This window comes from Sarcophilus harrisii, chromosome X, assembly GCF_902635505.1.
Source record: "Sarcophilus harrisii chromosome X, mSarHar1.11, whole genome shotgun sequence".
Taxonomy (NCBI): Eukaryota; Metazoa; Chordata; class Mammalia; order Dasyuromorphia; family Dasyuridae; genus Sarcophilus; species Sarcophilus harrisii.
In genome coordinates, this window is record NC_045432.1 from 54961881 (window position 1) to 54980322 (window position 18442).

Sequence of the window (18442 nt, forward strand, 5' to 3'; positions counted from 1 at the left end):
AGTCCCCCCTTTTCTTAATCTCCCCCAAATATTATATACCTCTATTCTCATCATTGTTTTGCTGTGGGGGACCTTCTTTGATTTGATGAAGTCTTCTCAGTAATTCTTCTTCAGTTATTTCACCTGAAAAGTTTGAAAATAGTGCTCAATTATAGAGGAAAGAGAAGCAATGAATGCTAATCCTAAAAGGGATGAGATTGAGGTAACCTTAAAAAAAAAATCGCCGGGGGGGGGGGGCGGGGAAGGGGAAGGAAAGGACCGAGAATAAAGGAAACATACTACTTCATTCTTTGGGGTCTAGAAAACCTTGAGAGTCCATAATTAAAATGCAAATACTCCAAGGAAGAAAGTCATTTTGGCAGACCGGGAAATCAGCTAATAAACACAACAGCAGAGAGGCAACTGGAGGGAAGGGTCTGGGCACATCAGCAAAGCCAGAAGGGGCCAAAGACTTTTTGCAATTTTGCCTTGAAACTCACATACCTCCACCCCCTCCCCATTCCCACCTTACTTTTTATTCCACAAACTCATTTCATTGGGCCACCTTCATTTTGTGTCTTAAGGTATCAATTCCTAGTCTAGACTTTGCTCATAAACTGTTTGCTTAATCTATCACTTGCTGCTAGATAGCTAAGGCTAAAACTCAAGTAAGACCTACACTTATTTCACTCTAACCATATTCACAGAAGTGGGCTATGCATATTAGAAACAACATTATTAATCTGTACACATCTGTAAATGTATTTACCGATGTAAGAGGGATTCTAGAAATTTAAGGCCATCTCAAGAAGCAATGCTTTGTGTGAATCAAAGCACTCGGGGATCTGTGGTGTCCAAATTCAATGTCCACATTACTACTACTCTCCAGAAAAGAGGATGAGAGTAAAATCATAATTAAGCAACATTCATTGGGAGTCAGTACATGGCAAATGGTGGTAACACAGCTGTGAATAAGATCAGATAATACAAAGCAATGGTTAGTCAATTCATATAAACCCAAGTGATCTTAGGCAAGTCATTTAAACTCTCAGGACCGTGACTTCCACATCTGTAAAATAAGAGGATCAGGCAAGATGACTTTCAAGTCTCTTCCAGATCTAAACTTCTGATTCTATGAACAACAGGAGCAAATTCTTGCAAATATTCAAATACAGCGATATAATGGTTAAAGAAACTATCAGGTTGAAAAACCAAATTAAACATTTTCAAGTCAATAATTTATACATGTAAATTCTCAAAATTGCATATAACATACCTGGAGTACCTAGTAAATTGTTATCTCTCATAAGCCTATAATCTTCTTCACTCAGATTATTCACAAAGTGGTAGAATGCTTCTTCCCGATCCAATCGATCCAGTTGACGTCTACGTTGTGATTCAGACTGGTCAACATTTCCTTTATCGTTAGAATCTGAGTTGTCCATTGTGGCAGATGAATGCAAATTATCTAAGAGAAGGAGGGAGGAGAAGAGGTTGCTCATCTTGAAAACAGCATTTAGATCAACCTGTCCTTCTACCATTAATACTGACAGAATTTATCAGGTAGGTAAATATATTCTATATGACTTTGAAATCTGCCTCAAGATTTGATGGTGAGAAAATAAGTTTACTAACAAAATCAGCTATCTAACAGCTAACCCTTGACAAGTACAAGTATTAAACTTCTGAGTAAGAATTCAGAAAACACAGAAGCTCACCAGGAAAATTCAATAACTGTAAGACCTTAAAAGAATATTTTGCCAGGTTTCTATGTAGTCAGCTAGCCATTTTCCATGCTAATGAAAGTGTACATTTTATAGAATCTAAAGACTGTGAATGATACAAAAATCAATTTTGTTTGGTTTATGCTCTCCTCCACCTTCCCTCTTCATTATATTTGGATTAAAACAACATTAAAATCGGCCTGCAATCTACAAGCAACCAACAATGGTGGGGAGGGGGGAAAAGAAGGGGACGGGTAGTATTTCAAATCTCCGACAGGCATGGAATTAACAGTTCTTTGTAAAGTTTCCTTTAATTTACCAAAGATGCTGAGAGAAGTTCTTTGAGTTGTGTTTGACAAAACAAATTGGAAGAAGAAAAAAGATTCATATGCATGTGAACATGGAAGCAGTTTGTAAGTACCAAGATCATATAGCAATCAGCACTACTAGAGATAAAAAACTTCTCTTTACAGAAAAGGAAAAAAAAAAACAAACTAGCAAGAAATCTTTTTTTGGAATAACTTGACTTTCAGCTGACTCAAAAACTGGGACCAGTTTTAAGTTCCTGAAGCTCCAAGTGTTGAATCTGGAAATGTTTATGCCAGTTGTTGATGTCAAGTTCAGAATAATAAAAAATTAAAAGAATTTGAAGGTGCTGAATACATAGAAAGCCAAATAACCACAGTGACAGCATGTGAACAGGATATGACTTGCTGTTGATGTGGGAAGTGGCCCGGATTTGTTATAGCAAAGGTCAAAATTAATAAAAAGACAGAAGAATACCAATGAGAAAAAGATACTAGCAAATGATTGATAATAAGATATAAGATATGAATAGAATGATTTAGATACTGATTCCAATAACTTCATGTAGAAGTATAACCGTTTTAAATCAATTGCCATAAAAAGCAAACCAAAAAAGCCTAAAGAACATCCCGGTTAGCAAACACATGCCCTACTTTTCCAAGGGTAGAGAGAGATATGGCAACCAAAGACTACACCAATTTCGAATATAAACAGGTTTGTATTAAAGAGAAGAATAGCAGAAGATAAGAAGCACTGCTTAAAAAAATAAGGCAATGGAGGTTGACAAATTTTAAAAAGCAAAGCAAAAGATCTGACACTAATTAAAATCATCCCAAGAGTATTTTTAAGGATGAAAACAGAAGGATAACAAATAGAAGAAAAATGGAAAAGAACTTCCAAAGATGATGACAAAAACATCTTTTCATCACTATTAAGAACAGTGAAACCAAGTCATTGGGCCTCTTCACTTTCTTTTAAGTACTTTCAGAGGCAGAAGTAGCACTAAAGAAAACAGGAATAACACCTGGAGACAACACCAAGATGAGGTGATTATGGATTGACAAGGTAGCTGAAGGAAGGAAAAATACTAAAGGCATGAAAAAGATCCTGGACTTTTTTCTTTTTAAAGAATAATTAAGAGAGAATCAACAATCACCTATCTACAGGTCTACTTTCCTATCTATAAATGTTTCTGGTAACAATCTATATATGCATCGAAGGCATCCTTGATGACAGCATTTGAAAAGATTAGGCAGGCTTTCTTAAGCAATATTCCACAGGAGGCATGTTAAATCATCACATAACTAAGGAAGATACATAATACAAGATCCCACTGGGCCTGTTTGATGACTAACAAAAGGTATCTCCCTCCCTATGCATACATCAAAACCAAGCAAGATTCCTGGAAAATGATAATGGCAGAGACAACTCTGTTTAATGAGCCACATATATCAGGCAAAGCATAAAACAAGGAAATGTCTGCTCCCTCAAGCTGTTCACTACTGTCACAGAATTCCACCAGAATCCAAGCTGAAGAAGCATTCTCTCCAGAAAGTGAGCTCCTTCACATCCTTCTCTTTAGGGCTGATGCAGTAAATTAGTGATTGCTTCAGACACAAGAAGGTTGCAGAGTCTCCTCAAAGAGCTCCTAGTCTTTCAAAAGAGGTGGATCTAAACAGCTCCTCTCCTCTTAATGAAAAATAAAAGGATCAAGAATGCACCTTGTATATCCCTACTCGATCTGTACCCTGAAGAGATCAAAGAAAAGGAAAAAGGACCTTTGTGTACAAAAAGATTTCTAACAGCTCTTTTTGTGGTGGCAAAGAACTGGAAATTGAGGAGAAGCCCATTGACTGGGAATGGCTGAATAAATTGTGGTATATGATTATGATGGAATACTATTGTACTACAAGAAATGATGAGCCGGATGGGTTCTGAAAAACCTGATAAAGTTTATATGAATTGATGCAAAGTCAAGTGAGCAGAACCAGAACATTGTACACAGTAAGAACTAAATGGTGATGGTGATCAACTGTGAATGACAGCTACCCTGATCAAGACAACAATCCAAGAAAATTCCAAAAGACTCATTATGAAAACTGCTATTCACCTCAAGAGAGAGAACTGATGAACAGACGGAAGCAGATTTGCTTTCACTGTGCTTCTTTTTATTTTTTTACACGCCTAATCTGGAAATGTTTTCATGACTTTGCTTGTATAACTGATATCATCTTGCCTTCTCAATGAGTAGGAAGGGGATGGGAGGGACAGAGAATTTAGAACTCAAAATTTAAGAAACACAAATGTTAAAAATAAAGTGTGAAAAAAAAAGAGTATGCATTTTCCTTACTCTGAGACATACAGAGCTTATTCACCAGTCCGTTCATCAATAACTTCAACAGGCACAGAAACGGGACAATGAAGAGTTGGGTCCAAAATCAATTAGGATGAAAACCTGCTAGATTACTGCCTTTGAGGACCTGCAAAATTCTCTTAATGCTACCCAACGTTTTTGTGAAACAAGGTTTCATCTTTGTAACAGTAATATTCTACTGGCGGTCGTGTTTAGCTGTGAATCAAGCCTCAAAAATTAAAAATGAGGTTCACTCAGAGAAATGGAGGGTATAAACAAGCTATAAGACATAAATGAAGAATTAAACCTCACCCATAACACAAAGGGATATTCAGATTCTTTTTTTTTCTTTAATAGTATTTTATTTTTCCAAATATGTGCAGAGATAGCTTTCAACATTCATCTTTGCAAAACTTTGTGTTTCAAATTTTTCTTCCTCTCTCCTTTCCTTCTCCACTCCCCCTCCTCCTCCCCAGCTAGGAAGCAATCCAATATAGGTTAAACATATGCAATTTTTCTAAACACATTTCCATGTTTACCATGCTGAGCAAGAAAAATCAGCTCAAAAGGGGAAAAAACACAAAGGAAAACAAAACAAGCAAACAAAACAACAACAAAAAGGTGAAAATACTATGCTTTGGGCCACATTCAGTCTCTATAGTTCTCTCTCTGCATGCGGATGGCACTTTCCATCATCACAAGTCTATCGGAATTGCCTTGAATCACTGATACTCAGATTTCTGATAATCCCACGTAAAAACTCAGTTTGAAGGGCATTGTAATGGGTCTAAATGGCACGATCATAGGAATTTGTCTAGTGCCATTCAAGAGCACATGAGTAGGAAATGATAAAGCAGATGGTGGGGTTAATCTAGGATTAGGGTTTTCCAAAGCATGACTGGTGATAGGCTAGAGGGGCAATGGATTCAAGGTTAGAAGATGGCGTATGGTTGAACAGTCAGCTCACGGGTTAAGACTGAAGTGAAGGAAGTGAGATCAGAATGGAGGCAGCTATAGGAAACAAATTACAGGATTTGAAGGCAGGAGGACCTGAGTTCAGATCCTGCCTGGGACACTTGCTAAACTGACTAGCCTTGGCAGAGTCACTTAACCTGTGCCTGCTTTGGTGTATGGGTCCTAATCACAGCACCTACCTCCTAGAGTTGATGTAGGAGTAAAATGAGGTAAAATTTGTAAATTACTGTGCAAACCTTAAAGTACTATCAATATGCTTGAAGTTCCAAAACTCAGGAAACATGCCAAAACTGTTGTAAAACAGAATAGAAATATAAAAACAAAAACTTTAGTAAACAGAATTGGAAAACATGTACAAATAAATTCAACAAACATTTAGAGCATAGCATATTTGTAAAGTCTGGAAGAAATTACCTTTGAAAATAAGAAGTCAAGGTAACCTTAGCATCACTCAGCTGCCACAACACACTGTGCACTTTGCTTCTCTTCCCTCCAAGTTCTAAATCTGGAATTTATCCAAAACAGAAAAGGTCAGAGTTGTTAAAAAATTCACAAGAAAAAACATGAAAGTTAACTCATCAAATACAGATTGACAAGCAATATTCTCCTTGCGGCGGAAGCTTAGAAAGGAGTTAATGAGAACTGAGACAACCATGTGGATAGCTTGGGTGCTCTACTTGTATCTTCTGAATGGCAAGACACTGAGAGAGACTACAGGAGAAATTTCTGGAAGGGCCCAGACGGACAAGCGAGGATGGGGAAACACGGAGGAGTTGCAATCTGTAGCATTGGAAAGACCATCTAAACGATGAGATCCCAGATGACTTCAATATTTTAGTATATAAACTTTATCCATAGAAAACAGAAAAACATAGCTAGACCAGAAATGAAGAGTATCTTTTACGAGAACATGTTACACGTATATACACGCATACAGAATATTTAACATAATAAAAAGGCACAAAAAGTAGAAATCCTGTTGCATATGAGACCCGATTCAACCTTTCAACACAACTCCCGATCGTGTGTTTTGTTATCGTTCAGCTGTTTCAGTCCCATCCAACCCTTCGTGAGCCCATTTGGGCTTTTCTTGGCAAGATACCGGGCGTGGTTTGCCATCTCCCCATCTTGTCAGGCAATCAGAGGTTAAGGGACTTGTTATGTATTTATGGTAGCTTCACGAAACATCTTTTAACTCCCAGCTTCTAAAGCACCCAAATGTTAATTATTTCCAAAGCAAAAATTCTTATCTGACAATTAGGATGGCTTGTTCAGTACCCAAATGGTAACACTTGAATGGTTTGGCCTTAATTAGCATTTCTACTTAATAGGCCAGCATGGCAGTGGCTGGAAAAACCAGGAAGTTCTAGGTGAAAGTCCTGAAACTGACACACAACACTGATGATGGGACCCCCTGGAAGAGTCAGTGAATCTCTCTCTCAAGCCATTCCATAAGACTACATATCATGCAAGACGCTCATCTGTTTCCTCCAAAAGATAACTAAGTATTTCTATAACTTTGTGCTATTTTTTTCAATAGAACAGGTTTTTGTTTAAAAAAAAAAATCAAACTAGATTGTGAGTCAAAAGGCTCAATCTGAAGCAGCTGTGGGGGTTGAACAATTTACCAAATTTCCCTGGGCCTCAATTTCCTTATTTGTATGACACAGACTAGATGTCATCTGTAAGGTTCCCTTCAGATGTACCGATTACCTAAGAGACAGACCAAAAACCACTAGAGTATTTGTCAAGAAAATGAAGCTTCCAAAAGAAGAAGTGAAATGTCAGCCTCGATACCAAACGCCCCCTCTTATTGTCATTACTCTCATCTTATGCCTTTATCTCCATTTTCCTGCTCTGTAAAATGGGTTGACTCATGCTCCACTGCCTTTACCTTTTATTCCGTAGTACCTTTTACCAACTCCAAAATTTAGCACTCCTTCCCAAGAGAAGCAGAGGGCAGGCACGCTAATGACGCTCCTAAGACCTTCACTGAAACCTCCACAGCCCATACAAACTAGAGAGTAACAGGTCGACATTACTAAATGCACTCCTCCACCTTGAACACTGACAGAGGCAAAGGGAAATGCCTATAACATTCAGGGATGTTCTTCAGCATCCTAACGAGCAGGGTAGCTAAGTCTGGCACTCCTGGTTTGCTGCTCTCTGACCACCAAGAAAGTTAAATTGAAAAAAATTCAAGTTGAAATGAACTAAAGACATAAAAAACCCACCATGATAAAATGTTTCCAACTCACAGGTAGAAGCTGGTATGTGGATGGCAGGAGACTTCCACAAATATTCCAAGTCACACAGAAACATTCATTTTATACTAACCCAAAGCCCAACTGCCCCCCCCCAAAAAAAGAAAAAAACAAAGAAAGATCTAAGGAGAAAAAAATGTGATCTTAATTCTAACAAAACCACAAATTATCATTAGCATAATAACCCAATAAATATTCCAGTTCTACTGCTGAGAGGAGGAAGATGATCTAATCTTATCCTGCTTGTGTGGACTTTTTCCTGTTTCCAGAACCACCATCCTTACAAAGAACTGAATGTTACTGACATCAAAGAGACCACAGAGCATCTGATAAAATCAGTTACTTATTCTCTTTCAAACTCTTCCTTCTACCTACTCACCACCCTCATTATCCTTTCTTTCTAAAGCCAGGTAGGGAGGGGAACATTTTTCCCTCCCAGAAAAGACAGGTTAAAAAAAAACAAGCCAGAAGCATGTCTTCTTTCTCCAAAATAGCAGTTCTCTCACCAATACAAAAACTAGCAGTTCTTCAAATGTCAGAACAGTCAAGGAAGATGAGAAAAGAAGGCATTAAAATACTGCTAGCATATATATAACTGCCACTGTCTTTTCTAAACCTCAACTAGTGAAAAGCAGTCTTATTTATGAAACTTTCGTCATCAATCCTAATCTTGGCTAAATGAATCCTTTAATTTCTATGTATGTATATGAAGCTACACCCCCCCACCCAATACTAATCTCTTAACACTGGGTGTCTGAGGGCAACCCAAAGCTTCAGGTCCCTTTACTTACCTGACACAGGTTGTTGTATCAAATGAGATACTAGTAAAAAGCTCTTACCATAGTGCCTGGCCCTTAGCACATGAAAGATAAAATACTTATTCCCTTCCTTTCCTCTTCTCTTTCACCTCAGACAATCTGACCTATCAACAGAGTTGCCTGAGGTCCAGAGAGGTTAGGAGATACGATCAGAGTCACACAGCAAGAAGTCTGAGTCTGGGGCTTCCCGAGTCCCAGTCCAATATTCTATTTGGGGTAGCTGTCTCTCACAAAGGTGAAATTTTATTTAATTAGCCAAGGGATAGTACAGATTCTTGGAATTGGACAGACTGGAGATATTTCTTAAAATTGATGTCCCATAAAAACCTTGGTACCAGGGAAATGTTAATGATAAAAAAAAACAAAAACATGGTCAGGTCCCTGCCAAGGTCCCAGAATGCTTTGGTAATCGGGCAACTGGGGAGAGCAGGACTCTTCTAGCTCTGTTTTTGGTCCCCACAGATGATTAATCAGCAATAACTGTCTTTCAGTTCCTCAAGTCCTTCTCTAACTAAAACATTCAAGGAGGTGATGTGGGGACTTTCAGACAGAATTAAGAAATGGATCTGAAGCACAATCCCACTGGCTTTCTCGTGGGCAAGTCAGTTAAATTTTTTGGGGGGAGGGGGGCGGCTTCAGTTTCCTCATCAGCAATATGAGTAAGTTGGACAAGAGGATTTCTAAGATTCCATTTTAGTTCATAACCTACCAGATGAGAGGAGACTCAGAAATTCAAGGACATCCAGGATCACACAGTTAAATGTGGCAGTCTATCCACTATACTTGAGGTGTCAAACTCCTGGTTCTTCCAAGCCAGACTAAAATGTACTTGGAAAATATTTAACAAAATAAATAAAAATATAATACAACAGAGATAATGTAAATTTATGGTCTTCTAAGTCAATGAACCACCTCAAGGATCCCTTTCTATATGAGTTTGCTACCATTACACTAAATCATTCTGACCAGATTTCACAATTCTATGTATCTCTGGCTTGGGGGGGGGGGGGGGGGGGGGAAGGCCCATCTGAAGAGTTTCCTCTCCCTCAACCACTCAAATTGTTCTTCAAACTAATAAGAGTCTGGGAATGAGAAAGAGGAAAAAAAAGAAAAAAAGACTTATTATCTCATGTCTCCTTCAAAGTGAAATGGATTTTACTTAGGTATCTTCTTCCTTTTCTTTAAATGTGTTACCAAGTTTTCACTATCCCCTTTCTGGCCAGTTCCAGTCAGATGAGGAAGCAAGAACAGGTTCTAGGAACTATAGTTAGACACCTCAAAGTTACTCGACAACATATGCAAGGTTCTGCCACAAAGGAGGAATGAGAGGTGCTTTCTCATCTCCTCTTTGGAACCAAACCTGGTCATTACAATTTCCCAAGATTCAGTTTCCATTGTTTTGTTCTTTCCATTCACACTGTTGCCAATGTTCTTTTTAGAACAAAATTCTGACAAAAGAGGAAAATGACAAAAACTCAGACAAAACTCAGACAGACCAACATCTCATACTGTATATACCAAGATCAGCTCAAAATGGATACACAATTTAGACATACAGGGCAATAGCATAAACAAATTAGTGGAACATGGAAGAAGTTACCTGTCGGATCTATGGATTGGGAGAGAATTCATGACCAAATAAGAGAGAGATTCACGGGAGATAAATTGGATATTTTTGATTACATAACATTATAAAAATTTTACATAAAAACAATGCAGCCAAAATTAGAAGAAAAGAAGGAAACTGAGGGGGGGAGGGGGGAATCTTTGCAAATTTCTGGGACTGAATACTATTATGCTGTAAGAAATAACAAAGGGAATGGTTTCAGAAAAACAATTTATATAATAACAATATTGTAAAAATAATTGTGAAAGACAGAAATTCTAAGGTGGATCACTATAACTTCAAAGGACACATGGTAAATAAGATGTTAACCACCTCTAGATAAGAGAACTAAATGACTCGAAGTATATATTGAAGCATATCTTTTTTTTCCTCCTTCTTTTTCTTGTCTCCTTCCCTCACCTATCATTACCCCCCACACAGATATCCCACCATGGTTAACTGGAAATGTTTTGCATGACTTCACATGTGCAATGGGTATCATATATCTTGCCTTCTCAATGACAGAGAAGGGGTGGAGAGAGGGAAAGAATTTGGAACTGAATATAAAATTAAATTGAATTTTTAAAAATGCAATAAAATAAAATGAGGGAACCGAACAACACGATTCAATGTAGAAAATATTAATTATATGCAAGAAGTGGAGAAAACAGACACAGTTGACACCCTGCATCTCTATAATGAATAAGCTTATAATCATAGGGGAATGCAGATTTCCTAGATAAATGACCCCTTAGTTCTTTTAAGCTTATGTGTTTGTGGAATATTTGAAGGAGGATTAGGGAAGAAAAAAAAATGACTGGTACATGATGGCAGAAAAATAAAATGGAAAAGCTCAGCTTCTCTTTTCCCCTGCTTGAAATTTAAACATTGAATAATTAAGCACTTTGAGAGTGACCTACTGTCACCCAAACAGAAGCCAAGGAAAGCCTTTCCTTTGTAAGATTATCCTAGAGAAAATCATAATCAAATAAAAGCACTGTTTCTGTGATGAATCTTTTAGGACATGGTAAAAACAAAATGCTATTTCCAGGCCATAGAAACACTAACTTGCTCTTCCCCAATTCTTTATCCTACCCTCTTGGAATCATTTCCATTGAGCTTGCTGCCTACTTCCAACTTTAGACAATTGCACAGAATTCCCAAGTTGGAAAATAACCAGAGATGTCCAAACCGTAACTGAACAAGGATCTATGCTATCTATAACATTCCTCTTAAATGGATATGTAGTTTCCCTTTGAAGACCTCTGGTGATGAAAAACTATTTATCTCCTACATTCACTCCATTTTGAGAGTTCTCATGGTTAGCAAATCTTTCTTCACATTTAACTGAAATCTGCCTCTTTGAAACTTCTACTTATTGTTTCTAATTCTGCTCCCTAGGCCTTAAGCATAAGACCTACTTTCAATTACTTCAAGAAAATGCTCTTTCTCCAATATAAGTTTCATCTTCATATCCCCAGTTCTTTCAAATGATGTCCTTTCTTCACCCTGAACACCCATACCTTTCCTTAAAATTTAGTACGCAGAACTGATGACAAAATTCCAGGGGACCTAACCAGGCACACGGTCAGCAGAACTGCCTCCTTCACTCTGTGCTTATTAAGACATCTGAAGAAGATTTTGTTTTTACTACCAAAGCACATTATTGATACATACTGAATTTGCAGTCTAACTCTCCTATCTTTTCCAAGTTTTAAAAAAAAATAACTTATCTAGTTTCCTCTTCCTCTATCCTGTAACTTGTAATGCTGTAATTTTTTAAACTCCAAATATAGGGCTTAATACTTATCCCTAATTAAATTTCCACTCTCCTCAAATCTATTTTACCTAGCTCATGTTCTTCTCTAACACATTCTTTGAATCAACTGACCTTCAATGAAAGAAAACACTTATGCTACCACCAAAGTTTGGAAGATCAAAGGAGAGACATCTTTCTTTTAATTGAGCAAAAGCACAAGAATAAAAAAGGGGGGATCTTGGGTGTTATTCTGTTAATATTCTTACCAATATTTGGATAAAGGGCTAGATGGCATACTTCCTAAATTTGCATTTGCCACAAAGCTGGGAGAGAGAATTAAAGCACTAAATGACAAAATTAGTACCTGCTGGAGTTAAGGACCAAATCTAGTAAGTTAAAGAGGAATAACTACAAAGTCCAACATTTGGATTTTTAAAAACCAACAATACAAACACAGAGGACATGTACCTAGACAGAGTCTGTATGAAACAGATGGGAGTTTTACATGGCAAATATGGAAATATGTTCCAAAAAATGTACACATTTAACCTACATGAGGCTGTTTGCTTTCTTGGGGAGAGGAAGGTAAGGGAGAGAGGGAGAAAAACTTAGAACACAAAGTTTTACAAAAATGAATGCTGAAAACTATATTAGCATATATTTAGAAAAATAAACTAGTACTGAAACAAATTAAAAAAAGATGGAATTTTAGTGGACAACAAGTTCAATGGGTCAATGGTATGATAAGGCAGCCAAAAGGACAATGTGCTCCTAAAACGCATTAACAGCAACATAGTGTCCTGTACTGTACACATAATGGTCCTGATGTACTCTGCCTTATTCAGGGCACAGCTAGAATATTTTGTTCCTTTCTGGGAAAAGACATTTGAAAAAAGACATTGACAAGGTGTACTATATCAAGGAGACTAACTCAGGGCAATAAGGAAATAAGAAAAAAACCCAGGCCATTATTACAAGTGATTGAAGGAACTACAGATCCCTGACAGAAGTAAAGAAGGAATGTGCAGAAGTTAAATCTTCTTCACCCCAATTTCTTCTCTTACAGTTGGGGGCTTCAATATACATGTTGATATGCCACTAAACACCTCAACTCCCACAAACGAAACCCTTACTCCACCTCGGTCACTCAGAGAGACATACCCTTAATCTCAACATCACTCAAAGAGTTCTACTTCTATGACTAAGAACTCAAATTCCTTGATCTGATCATAACTTCATTATTCCTAAACCTATTGCTCATTTTCACTGGGACCTCTAGTCATTCCACCCCACCCTGCTCTGCCAGACCATTCACCAACTCTTCTCTGGCCTGTCTTCCTTTCTCAATCTTGACATTATAACAATAACTTGAATTCTTCTAAGATATATAAGGAATCAATTCAAATTTAAAAGACTAAGAGCCATTTCCCAATTGATAAATACTCAAAGGATATGAATAGGCAGCTTTCAAAAGAAGACATCCAAACTTTAATAGTCAAATAGGAAAGGCTCTAGAATTCATTAATAGAGAAATGCAAATGAAAACAGCTCTGAAGTTCCCCCTCCAGCCCATCAGATTAGCTAAATCAATAAAAAAGGAAAATTACAAGCTAGAGGGGCTAATGGGAAAACAGGTACACTCACGAACTGCAGAGGAAGCTTGTGAATTGGTCCAACCATCCTGAAAAGTAATTTGGAACCATGCCTCAAAAGCTACCAAACTGTTAATATCCTTCCATCCAGCGATACCCCTATTGAGGTCTGAAACCAAAAGGGATTAAAGAAAGAGGAAAAGAACTCATATGTACAAAAACATTTATAGCAACATTCCAATAAAGAATTGAAAATTTAAAAAAAAAAAAAGAATTGCAAACTGAGGAGGTGCCTCAGGGAGTACCTGAATATGTGTATGTGACAGAATACTAAGAACTATGAAGGAAACATGGGAAGACTTGTATGAATTGATACAGGGTTAAGAGAACTTGGAGAATAACTCATACAATAACAGCAATATTATAAAAACAAACAAATCTGAAAGATCAACATAATGACCAAGTGAGTCTTCTTTCACAACATGACTATTTTGGAAATTTCTTTTGAATGATTGCACATGTATAACTTATATACAATTAAATATTAAATTACAACTTATATTAATTAAAAGGGAGGGAGAAAATATGGAACTCAAAATTTAAAAAAAGTTTTGTTTAAGCTACACTGAATTGTTTGCTATCTCAGGGAGGGGGAGGAGGAGAGGAGAAAAATTTGAAACAAAAGCTTTGCCAAGATGAATGTGGAAAACTATCTTTGCATGTACTTGGAAAAAATAAAATACTATTAAAAATTTGTAAAAATAATTGTTAAAAATCATCTTTACATGTAATTAAGAAAAAAAAATATATATATATATTATTTTTAAAAACACAATGACCAAAAATTCCAGAGGACTTTTTTTACCCACCTCCTCATAGAAAAGTGATAGACTCAAAGATTGAGGTTTTGTTTAGGGGAGGAAGGGGACATAGCCAATGTAGAAATTTGTTTTGCTCTGTAACAAGGGTTTTATTTTTCTTGCTTTTCAGTAGGGAGAGAGGAGTTTAGGGAAGCAGAGAGGGGACCGAGAGGTGGGAAGGAAATAATGTAAATCAGAAAGTAAAATAAAAGTTTTTAAAAAACAATATACATTTGCACTATGACTTGTTCAATTACACATTGTCCTTAACTCTTGACCTTAATCCCTTGCTCCTTAATTCTATTGCCCCTAATGCCCTGATTACCATGGCTGACCCCCACCACCCATCCACCTTCTCTACTCCTTCTCACACACAGAACAGTAAATGAAAAAGTCACTTCAAATCTATGCTACCCGATCTCAACTGTACCCTCACTACCATGAGACAATCCTTTCATTCCCCATTCCTCCCCACCCCATTCTCTTTATTGCACTCCCCCAGCTGTGTTCCAAACCTTTTCTTCTTTCAAGCTTCCTATTCGCCGCCCCCCACTTCAGAGAAGGGCCTCACTTCACACTTTACTGAGAAATTAAGAGCCCATTAGCCCCTTCTCCCCTTCAACCCACTTCTCAAATCCCTCTGCCATCATTCCCCAGACTCTTTTTAGCTCCAATATGACAAAGGCAGGGCCGTTTTCACCAAAATCCACTCCATTTTTGTTCTTTATCCCATACTCTCCCATCTACTCTGGAAATTTGCCCCACAATCATCCTCCCTACCCTCTTTATAATTTGCTATTTCTCCTTGCTGGCTCTACTCCTGCTGCCTATAAATATCTCCAAGTCTCCTCCATTCTTAAAAAAAAAATCCTTCATTGGATCCTATCAACCCCTCAAGGTAGCTAACATCCTATATTTTTCCTTTTCACAAATTCCTAGAAAAAGCTTTCTTCATTTATTACCTTTATTTCCTTCTTTTATTAATTCACTTTTCAACTCCCCCCCCCCCACCTGCCTTCCGAATTCATCACTCACCCGAAACGGTTCTCGCCAAGTTTTTTCTCACTTCTCCTGCTCGGAGACCTTTCTACAACATCTGAGATTGCCGACCACCCCCCTCCCTCCTCCCGGGATCTTCATGACTCTACTCTCCTGGTCAGGTTATTCCTTCTCAATCTTCATATCCTGCCCTCCCCTGCCCATCCCCATACATGGGTGGTTCCCCTCTGCTTTGCCCGGTTTTTTTTCTTTCCCTTACACCCACTCTATTACCTCATTAATTCTCATGACTTCAATTAGCATCTTAGCAGATGATTCCCTCAGTTTATTAGCACCAGGTCTTTCTCGGGAAGATATTTTTCTTTCTTTCTTTCTTTCTTTTTTTTTTGGCTGAGGCAATTGGGGTTTAGGGTTAGAGTCGGGAGCTGGAGATCACACAGCTAGGAAGCCTTAAGTGTCTGAGACCACATTTGAACTCAGGTCTTCCTGACTTTAGGGCTGGTGCTCTACCCACTGTGCTCCAAGTGAGACGTCTTTAATGGGATAAGATATCCCATTGGCATCTCAAATACAACGCATCCAAACAATTCTTATTTCCTGCCCAACACACTCCTCTTTTCTAAATTCCTTATTTCTGTTGAAAATATCACCACAGTGCCAGTCACCCAAGTTCATAACCTAAGGAGTCACCCTCAATTCTTCACTCTTTTACTCACCACATCCAATGAAAGCCTGGCCAATTCTACCTCCACACCACCTCTTCCTTGGACAACTGCCACGGTCTCAGCCCTCTGCAGCTAGCGCACTCTGCACACACCACTAAACTCTTCAAAAATACCACTGTAACCACGGACAGCACCTCTGGCCTCACCCCCGCCCCGCCCCCCCATTGCGCCCCGCCCCCATTCCCCCGCCCCGCCCCCCCCTCATTGCGCCCCGCCCTCATCCCCCCCACCCCCTACCCCACCAAGAAGCTCCAATGGCTCTTGGGGTAAAAAATATATATATATATATAAAAGTAACTCGGCTTGGTGTTAAAAGTCTCTCCAAATCTGGCTCCGCAGTAATGAACTGAACTAGCTATGCCCAGAAAAATAACTCTGGGAGATGACTAAAAACCATTACATTAAATTCCCAATCCTTATATTTAGGCCCACCTGCATTTTTGATTTCCTTCACAAGCTAATTGTACAATAATTCAGAGTCTGATTCTTTTTGTACAGCAAAATAACGGTTTGGTCATGTATACTTATTGTGTATCTAAGTTCTATTTTAATATATTTAACATCTACTGGTCATCCTGCCATTTAGGGGAGGGGGTGGGGGGGTAAGAGGTGAAAAATTGGAACAAGAGGTTTGGCAATTGTTAATGCTGTAAAGTTACCCATGTATATATCCTGTAAATAAAAGGCTATTAAATTAAAAAAAAAAAAAAAAAAAAAAACAAAAAATCTGGCTCCGGTTTACCTCCCCCCAAGCTAATTATACGCTACTCCGCATCACAAACTATGATCTAGACAAACCGGCCTGTTTTTCTGCTCTATATGTAATATTCTCATTAATAATGGAAGCTGAATATGGAAGAAATGAACCCCCCAATATGCAGAAAGAATACGCATCTGAGCACTGGAAAATCGATATTTGAAACTTGGCTCTATCACTTACTAGTAAATCACTCAAATTCTCCAAACCTCGGTTTTCTCCTCTATAAAGTGAGGATCCGTTTGCTTATAGTACTACCCCAATGGATTACTACCAAGGAGAAAGTTCTGTAAACTATAAAGTACTCAAAAGAACCACAACTAGTTGAGGAAGCTAGGTGGCGCAGTGGATAGAGCACCAGCCCTGAAATCAGGAGGACCCAGGTTCAAATCTGGCCTCGGACACTTTACTGCCTCCTAGCTGTGTGACTCTGAGTAAGTCACTTAACCTCAATTGCCTCAGCAAAAAAAAAAAATTACAAGTAGTTATGTGAAATCACATCAATCTTCTCCAAAGATTTTTTTTTTTAAGTTTCAATAGAAAACGAACTTCCAAAACATTATAACATAAGGGCTAATTTTGATATTTTTGTCAGACTAAGAGAACAACTGAATACCAAGAAGGTAAAAACTCACAATGGCCATAACATCAACCGCATGCTTCCACTAAGCAAGTGGTACACCGATATGCTTTATAAGCAGGCTTTACTTTGGGAACACAGACTAATAGGCAAAGCTAAAAGGATCACTTATAATTTTAATCACAATAACTTTGAAGCTGACATTTTTTCCCCCGCAGGCAAAATGCCAAAATGGTTCATCATCCAGCTCCTGCAAGAGAAAGTTCATAGATTAAAGAATTGATAACAAAAACTAAATGTCAGGGCCAAGTTTCACCTATTCTAACCATATAATCATTCTAAGAGAAACAAAACTGTGTTGAATATACAACGTCCAATTCTAGCATTTTCACCCAAATCCAAAAGGAAATTATAGCATCATATATTGAGTTAAGTTCCAGAGGACTCTTGAGGGGATCTAAGCCAACCACCTCAGTTTTTCAGAGGGACTGAAGCGTCTATGGGATGAGATGACAGTGAGGAAAAAAAAAAGAAATCACAACAATTACCATAATTCCACAGTACATTCTATATATTGAAATTTTTTAAAAGTTCAGGTTAAAAGCAAGAAAATCAAGGGGCAGAACTTTTCCAAACACTAGGAACTTGCAATGTCCTAAGCCTTACCACATATTGAGATTTAAAAAATGCTCAGGTTAAATGCAAGAAAATCCAGAGACAGGACTTTTGCAAACACTAGAAACTTGCAATGGACTAAACCTTACTACATACTAAAATTTTTTGAATGCTCAGGTTAAAGCAAGAAAATCCAGGGACAGAACTTTTCCAAACACTAGAAACTTTCAACATACTAAGCCTTACTACATATTGAGATTTTAAAAATGCTCAGGTTAAATGCAAGAAACTCCAGAGACAGAATTTTTCCAAATACTAGAAACTTGCAATGGACTAAGTCTTGCTACATACTGAAATTTTTAAAATGCTCAGGTTAAAAGCAAGAAAATCCAGGGACAGAATTTTTCCAGACACTAGAAACTTGCAATGTACTAAGCCTTACTTCCCCTTGTCACATCTCCCATCTTATTGCTCTAAAAACAGTTGAAACAGAAGCTGAGTGATTACCTCTCAAAGCTATCATATGTATA

The 18442-nt window shown here is 37.9% G+C and overlaps 1 protein-coding gene across 3 annotated transcripts in view; it reads right to left on the bottom strand.

Annotated features, from left to right (window-relative positions):
• RLIM (ring finger protein, LIM domain interacting) overlaps positions 1 to 18442 on the bottom strand; it is a 35166-nt gene that overhangs the window by 7877 nt on the left and 8847 nt on the right. Inside the window, exons 2-5 of one of the 3 annotated variants that reach the window (XM_031944953.1) lie at positions 5752 to 5842; positions 5574 to 5627; positions 1256 to 1447; positions 40 to 123 (exon numbers count right to left, since the gene is read on the bottom strand). In XM_031944953.1, the coding sequence (XP_031800813.1) occupies positions 40 to 123; positions 1256 to 1424 (253 nt within the window). In that variant the 5' untranslated portion in view covers positions 1425 to 1447; positions 5574 to 5627; positions 5752 to 5842. Of the gene's footprint in view, positions 1 to 39; positions 124 to 1255; positions 1448 to 5516; positions 5628 to 5751; positions 5843 to 18442 lie in introns of all 3 variants that reach the window. The other 2 variants (XM_031944954.1, XM_031944955.1) reach the window with 2 other exon arrangements.